This window comes from Euphorbia lathyris, chromosome 9 (assembly GCF_963576675.1).
Source record: "Euphorbia lathyris chromosome 9, ddEupLath1.1, whole genome shotgun sequence".
Classification (NCBI taxonomy): domain Eukaryota; kingdom Viridiplantae; phylum Streptophyta; class Magnoliopsida; order Malpighiales; family Euphorbiaceae; genus Euphorbia; species Euphorbia lathyris.
Genome location: NC_088918.1, coordinates 51,396,508 through 51,405,091, shown reverse-complemented (window position 1 = coordinate 51,405,091; position 8,584 = coordinate 51,396,508). Strand labels below are relative to the sequence as shown.

The 8,584-nt window shown below is 33.3% G+C and overlaps 1 protein-coding gene across 1 annotated transcript; it reads right to left on the bottom strand.

The window, feature by feature from the left end:
* Positions 1 to 376: 376 nt before the first annotated feature.
* On the bottom strand, positions 377 to 3,369 carry LOC136206889 (ran-binding protein 1 homolog b-like). The gene is made up of 4 exons (XM_065998091.1): positions 3,072 to 3,369; positions 2,785 to 2,936; positions 2,408 to 2,533; positions 377 to 994 (listed from the first exon to the last, which is right to left on the bottom strand). The coding sequence occupies exons 1-4, from the start codon at positions 3,245 to 3,247 to the stop codon at positions 759 to 761; spliced, it is 690 nt and encodes a 229-aa protein (XP_065854163.1). The 5' UTR covers positions 3,248 to 3,369; the 3' UTR covers positions 377 to 758.
* Between the last annotated feature and the right edge of the window lie 5,215 nt (positions 3,370 to 8,584).

Here is an 8,584-nt window from a genome sequence, read left to right as displayed (position 1 = left end):
TGGATTTTTTAAATTTCAAAACATTTCCTCAATCCTAAACTTGAGAAAAAAAAAACATTAGAAGTCTAAAAGCAACAAATAAACAAAATTTAAATCATGATTAGAAGTTAAAGATTTTATGAAACAAATCAAGTAGTTGATTCGCATTAAAGTAATAAATTTTTTTTTAACTAAAATGTCATTTATCTGTTTGTTAATATCCTTAATTTTCTGTAGCATTTGTTAATAAGGATAAAATAAAAATAGTTTAGAAGCATTTAATTTGTCTTGAACTTAGAATAGTTTAGAAAAAGTCTAAATTATTTAATGCACATGCTTAAATCTGATTGGTTCTAATGCATTTTTTAAATTCCAAGACACTTTCACAATTCTAAACTTCAAGTAAAATTGTGACTGCCATCGCATATAACTAAAAAGCCACACGAAAATTTTTTGATTTATGTATCAACATGACTGACGGACTAAATAACAATGTGAAACCAGCTTAAAATTCAAGGTAATGGGAACTCAATCAAGCCTCCATGACAATAGGACTCAATCACGATTACTCTCCCGACTATACTTTTACCCAAATATTCCTCACCAAGAAATAAGACTCGAGAAATAAAAGACCCACGACCCAACAAAGACCAAAACCATCAACATTTCTAACACAATCACAAAAACTGCTTGCACAAGCCACCAATCCCAAACCTGTGGGAAGACTCAAAACCTTCCGATGGCAAGTGTGGTCCAAACTGATCAATATCCTTCCATGTCTATGCTGATGAAGCTGGTTTGTCTTCCTTCTCAGTTTCCACTTTTGCTTTCTCACCTTCAGCTTCAGTCGACTCCTTAGATTTAACTGGGATTTCTTCCTTCTGTTTTTCTTCAGATTTATCCCCAACGCTCAAATTTTCTAGTAGTCCGGCAGCTTCAGTGGCCTCTTTACTTTCTTCTTTCTTTTCCTGAGCTTCAGCCACCTCTTGAACAGTCTCCATGAATTTTTTGCAATCTAGTATATGTGAAAGAATCAGTAATACCTCAAAATACAATTGCGTAATGTGAGGAAGCAAGGAAGAGATCACGCAGATGATGTCATGACTCATAAACGAAAACTAAAACAGTCACAACTTGAGTTACTTGGCAGAAATGAAAGCCACACTACACTAGGGAGAACATTAATGATACTAAATAGCACCTCCCACGCAGAAGCAATAAGCATTAGACTAACATCTTATACCGGAAGTTACCACACCATCAAAATACAATAAAAAGAATATGAAACTATATAACCAACGAAGGCAAACTGAAAAGCATAGGTCAATGGTCATAGCTTCAAAACTCAGCCTGTTTAATCCCCAATTGCCAAAAAAGAAAGATGGAAAAAAAAAAAAACTGTACACCAAATTAAAATAGCCAACAGATAACAGGAAGTTCATCATTGAGAATTTTTACACCCATAAATAAAATACCAGATAGTATCATAACACCAGTAATGCTTGGATGATTTTTATCCTAGTGGGTTCTCAAAATCTTGTCTCTATCGCATCATAATACAGCTCAGCCAAATTTCATCATTGAGAATCTTACAACCACACATAAAATGGCAGATGGTGCCAGAACACTTTGACAGTGCTTGGATAAATTCTATCCTAGCATGTATCAAAATAATAATGATAAATCTTAAACTAGTTGTGGTACATCTCAGCACATATGGATCAAGAGCCAAGTAAATTAACTAGAAAACAAGCAATATGAAGAACGTTTAAAGAGGGAGATCTACTGCAATTTCTACATCTAATATGCTAAAGCCAAAAACATTCACTAGGTAATATATTTACCAAAAAAAAGCTGAAGCGAGTTGGACAATTAACTAAAAAGAAAATATAGACTAATGGAATTTGCTTGCATCAGAGATATTTACCAAAAGTACTAATACAGAAATCTATTCTCAAACTGTTGTCCATTATGTATATAAAATTAACAAAAGCTAATAGGCAATGACTGATAACTTCCCTGTACACCTAAATTTTCTCCATAAAACTAAAGAAACTCCAGTACACATGCAAGATGTGCATACTCCTTGTTTGGTTCTAATGTAATGCTTTCCAAGTCTAATAAAAATGACTTAACAAGATTTCCAAGTCTAATAAAAATGACTTAACAAGATTTCCAAGTCTAATAAAAATGACTTAACAAGATTTCCAAGTCTAATAAAAATCTTGTTTAAGTCATTTTTTTCAAAGATTTACTGAAGACAAGCAATAAGAAACTTGTCAATCTCCCATATGTGTAAACCGAGTGTCTTGCACAAACTCAAGACTTCTTTTTGAGCATTCTCAATTTTGAAGCAGAGGAAAAAAAAGATAGACACAGTTTGAGGATACAAGTACAAGATAAAAAAAATGATTTGAGAAAAACATACTATCAACCGAAGCAAATCTGATGCAGAAAAGCTCATTCTTCAATTCTCCATCAGAAAAATCAGCAGCATGCCACACGCATGATTTATCATTTCCATGATGCTCTTGGACGTTAATAGATGGCACAACTGAAAAAGGCAGGCACATATAGTAAGAAAATAATCTAAGAAACAGGAGAGGGGATAAAGTAGTAGTATAGCTTCAACACAGTAGTAAAAATTTGATCATTATACTAATACCAATACTAAGTAAATCAATTGGTAATATGCGAACAACCAAGTAATCTTAGCTTCAATTTAGTGAAAAAAATGATTTCAAGAACGTGCTGCAATCAGTTACTTTACACATCGATCAACACTAAGCAAGGAAAAATTAGAACCTAGATGATTAGCGCAGATCTTGAGAGTCTTATTTTGGCGCATGACAAGGCGAACCTTGCCAGACTCCTTGTGCTTCAACAGCTTCACAGTTCCGGCTCCTCTTTCCTTCCACTGGTTCCCGTCTTTGTCAAACCGATACAGTTTCGCTTTGCTATTAAAAAAAATAAAATAAAAGTTCAAAACAAGTTCGAGAAACAAAAAATGGAAAGCGAATATTGAAAAAGTCATCATACAAGAAATGAAAAGAAAACCCCTAGAAATAGTGCCGATGAAAGAAATAACATACAGATCGAGGATAGGATCTTCATCTTCCTCTCCTGTGGAGACAGCGACCTCTTCAAGCTTAACGATGGGAGCAACCTGAGCTCCGGTGTCCTCGTCATCGGCTGCAGGTACGTTCTCTTCTTCTTCTCTATCTTTGGTGTTATGCTCTGGATCGCTAACAGAGGTAGTACTCGCCATTCTTTGTTTCTTGTTTCGAGTTTCTCGCCGTAGAGGATATCTCAGAGAAAGATAGATAGAGACAGAGAGTGGAGAAGTATTCTTCTAAGGCCAAAACCCTAATTTATCCCCTGAAGTTATATACACGATCCCTGTCATTTTGTCTATTTAACTGAGCCCTTTTCTCGGTTTCATGTAACACGTTTGGGAAATTTTTTGAAGTTGCAAAAATAAATACTTCTAACCCTTGCAGCCTGAAATAATTTTAATCCAACGTTTTAAAATTGTGCAATTTTATCATGAGCGTTAATAAAAAATACCAATTTAATCTTTAATGTTGACAAATTGAGTCAAATTTAAAAAATAATTCATCGAACTGTCTTCTCGATCATGAATCTTATCATCTACGCTTCATATATACGTCATTTTACTATTAATTAGTAACAAATCATAAATATATTAGGGTAAATAATTATAAGGTCATTATGTTTTTACTTAACACACTAGTAAGTCTATCATATTATTATAAGGTCTTTCAGTTTTATCTTAATCCATTCTTTAATCCTTCCATTTGTTTTTGTAAATGGAAGTCCAAAATTGCCCCTAATTTACATAAAAAAAAATTATCTTTTAGTTTCAAATTTAATCAATTAGTTTTAATGAAGTTTTTGAACTATATGTACACCAAAATTAATATACTTGAAAAAAAGTATTGTTAATTTTTTAATTATTTTTTCTTTATTTTTTAATATAATATCTTTAAACTAACATTAAATATTATTATAAATTTTTTATATTTTTTTAAAAATCGTATATTTTTTCTTCATTCATAAAATTTATTAGAATTGTAAAAAATTACTTTTTACAATTATAGTCTTATTTCTATTTTAATATTTTTTGAAATAGTTTTCATTCATTTTTTAGTCAATAAATTTTACGTAATAAATTAAAGTTCTATAATTATATAAAAATTAATAAATCATTACTTTATATTGAAGAGATTGTGATTATGTTGAAAAAAAGAGAAAAAAATATAAAATAGGCAAAATAGGTGTTTTATTATTAAAACATAAAATACAGGATAATTTTGGTATTTTAAAATTTATTTAATATAGTTTGACTATTGACTCAAGCATAAGGACTAAGGAGTTAACAAAAACAAAAACTGAAGGACTATATAATTATTTCTAAAAACGAAGGGACTAAGTAGTGTATTAGGTAAAAACTCAGGGACCTTATAATTATTTACCCAATATATTATTAGAAGTTAAAAAAAATTAAAAAATTATACTATATTTTGTACGAGTTTAACAAAAAAAATCAAATATTTCACCGGCTTTAAAAATATTAATCTACAAACTTACCAACGTTGGGGGATAAAATTGCTATTGGTTGCCAGCACTACGAGTAAATTGCACAATTTTAAACATTATGAGTAAAATTGCTCCTCGTTGTAAACATTAGAAGTATTGCACCTTATCCCAAAAAAAAAAAGATTACTTCATAGTTAGTATACCGAGCCAATTATTATTCTCGTCTTCTCTCTTTGATCTCGTGTTGATTCCTTTAGAGACAAACTTTTTTTTGTTGTTATTCAACTGTTGATTATTAATTGTTTATTCTTGTTTTTTTTTTTTGTGTGTGTTCTTGGAAAGACGGTTGATTTTCGTGTGGGCACATCTCTAACAACGGTAGATAGTTCTTTATAAAGGTACATGTTTTTATCCCTCTTTGATATGAAATAACATTTACCCCAAGCTTATCAACATCAATAAAATGTTAACCAATTTGGATAAATTGATCACATATAGAAAAACTGAACTTTTGACGATGGAACAAAAGTTATAAAACAAATGGCAAATAAAATCCAAATATATAATAAATTCAAATGTACAATAACTTACATAGAGAATATACTTGTTTTGCCACATGTTTTATTTTCACTATGTCCAATCAAAGCTCAATTTTCAGGGTTAAGGTTTATTTGTGTTAGTTCTATTAGAATTGGTTCATATTTTATTGATTTTGATAGGTCCGAAATAAATTTTATCAAATCATAGGTCAGAGTGCAAACATCGATATTTTTACATAGGGGGCAAATAATATTGTAAACCTTTTTTCTACCCTAAATAATGTGAGTGTTTGATTGGAATTTCAAGAATAATAGTCATATTCATTATGTTCGTCCTATTTCGGAAAATCTTCAATACATAGTTTCATAGGATTAAGGATGGGGTGAAAAATTATTCTAATTATTAGTGGAAGAAAAATTATCCTAATTAACAACAATGAATCAAGGAGATAATAATTATTCTCATCCCAGAAGAATCTCTGATCCATTACAATTAAGTTTATCCGAAGATATACATATTAATATATAATATTAATAAATAATATGTATTATATATTTTAAGATCTGCCAAGCTCATTTCTAATTTAACATATTAGTTATTATGGGGATTGTCATATACATAACTTGAATATGTAAATATGTTACTTTTTGCAACGCATAATTCGTTGATGTTAGTTGCAGGGAAAGAACAAACCTTGATTGTGTATTACCAGTCATGAATCAACTACGATGAGACACGCTAAGAGGATATACGATGATTCATGAACTAAGAATGAACGAATGGGACACAAGATGAGAAGGGGCGGCAACATCGACACAAAGAGAGGGGAGGGAAGGCGTTTTTCTAATTCAAAGTAATTAAATTTGCTATATTATGCGATGTTAGTTAAGGGTTAAGGTTTTTTAAGTAAGCTTATATACTTAAGAAAATGGGCTAACCTGACCCATTTACCTTAACATGCTCCACCTCTAGTATGGCGGGCTATTTGGCACATGCCAAATTTTCTACATCGCCCACTTGCACGTGACGGAACATGTTCCATCTTCTTCATTTCATTCATTTTCTAACTCGCAAATAATTTGTGTTGAAACACCTTTTCACATGATTTTGATTTGACAAAATTATTTAAGTTAATCCCATGATTAAACAATTAAATTTAAGTGCTTTGATTTAATTGTACTAATGAGTTTGTTCAATGTTGAGTAAGTTAAGTAACAAGAACAGGAACTAAGAATCCATAAGAGAAAGACAAGACAAAGTCAGCAAAAGCAAGTCACATAGCAGAAGCTGAGTAGAATGCAACTCAGCTTTGCTAAAGAAATGTCTTCTTCAGAAAATCTTGAAGGCGAAGCCGCTGAGTCAAGCTGAGTAGTCGTCAGGTCAGCATCAATGATCCATCAACTTGCAAGACAAGGTCTGACAAATATCTAAAACAAATCAGAAGCCTTGGAAATCTGTCCTGAAGACCGTTTCGAGAAAGAGCATGGACCATCTGACTTTTGCTAGAAGATAAACCTGGCATATGAAGACAAATCTGGCGTAAGAATACAAACCTGGCTCCTATCTGAAACAAAAGACGGGATTGGCCTGCAGCTCTGAAAGCTGACCGAGTGATGACGAAAGAAGACCGTTCCCCCACAATGGCTATATCGGAATTCAAATCATTGGCGCCCCAAATATCATTGTATAAAGGCCAATTCATCACTTAGATAGACACACAACATACAGACAGAAAAGGCAAATCATCATTGAGTCAAAATCCAAAATAGAAGCTGTCTGAAAAGAAAAAGCAAGCTCTTACACCAAACTCAAATCATTGTGCAAAAGTCTAGATTGATTCAATCATCTAAAGTGTTCTTTGTTGTATTGAGAACAATTTCTTATCATTTGTAAAAGGTTAGAAGAGTGAAGCTGAGTACTCGGTTATAGTACTCAGTGGTAGAGAGAAGCTGAGTACTTGGTATAGTATTCAGTGGTAGATAGGATTGAGAAGACGAATAGAGGACGGTACTCTTGCATACTCAGTTGCTATTGTAAAAGGTTTGTGCTCTACCTTTAAAGAGCTCAGTAGAGGTTTGAAAAAACTCGGAAGGATCCCAGGGACTGGACGTAGGCGGAGAGGCCGAACCAGGATAAGTCTGCTGAGTAACTTCTAACCCTTTCTCTTGATATATGTATATATGTATGTGTTGCTTGCTTAAAATTACTCAGTAAATAATCTGTACAAGCTGAAGCTGAGTAATCTGAGTGCTGAGTTGGAAACTGACTTAAGTGTTACTTCCCAACTCACAACTGCAACAGCTCTAGTCAGTATCTCATTAAAGCTGTCTCACACCACACTCAGCCTTGCTGACCTGAAACTAAGTTAAACTATCAAACATTCAATTAAGTCAGCATTATTAAGCGAAAAAGTTTATTAGTTCCTAACCCCCCCCCCCTTGGAACTAATTCTATTACGTTACATGGGACCAACAAGTGGTATCAGAGCCTAACAACTCACTATTTAAGATAAAACTATCTTGAGCTGATCCCTATAATGGCTGAGAACAGCACTCGTTTCCTTCTAGGAAATCAAACAACCCAGATACTCCCTGAGGGATTGTATATTAGTCGGCCTCCTCTGTTCTTTGGATCTAATTATAGATTTTGGAAGAAAATGATGAAAAACTTCATTCAGGCAACAAATATGAGTGCATGGCTAGCTATAGTCCAGGGCCCTTTTGTTCCCTATAAAATCATTGACGGTGTAAAAACTGTCAAAAGCGAGGCTAAGTGGTCAGAGGATGACCTTAAGAAATTGCAAAATAATGCTTCGGCTATTAATATGCTTCACTGTGCATTAGATGCTGCAGAATACAATAAGATTTCAGGTTGTGAGTCAGCACAAGAAATCTGGAAGAAGCGTGAGGTGACCTATGAAGGAACCAGCAAAGTCAAAGAGTCCAAAGTAAATCAACATATGCGGCTGTACGAGCTGTTTGAGATGAATGATAATGAAGACATCTCTAAGATGAATGCAAGATTCACTAACATAATAAATGAGCTGAAGAGACTCGGCAAGAACTTCACTAAAGAAGAACATGTGAAGAAGATTCTAAGAAGTCTCCCCAAAAGCTGGCAAGCAAAGAAAACAGCTGTTGAAAAAGCTCAGGACCTGACCACATATAAATATGATGAGCTCATTGGATCTCTGTTGACCCACGAGATTTCAATGAAGAACTTTGAAGTTAAGGAAAAGTTTGAAGATAAGAAGCAGAAATCCCTTGTCATGAAAGCTGACTCAACTGATGCTGACTCATCAGATGATGAGGAAATGGCCATGTTCACCAGAAAGATGAAGAAGCTGTTTCGAAAGAATGACAAATACAGCAGAAGGTCATTCAAGAAAGGTGACAAGTACAAAGCTGAGTCTAGCGACAGCAGACACAAGAAAGACAGCTCAAAGCCCGTTACTTGCTTTGAATGCCATCAAGCTGGGGACATCAAATCAAGTTGTCCCACTCTG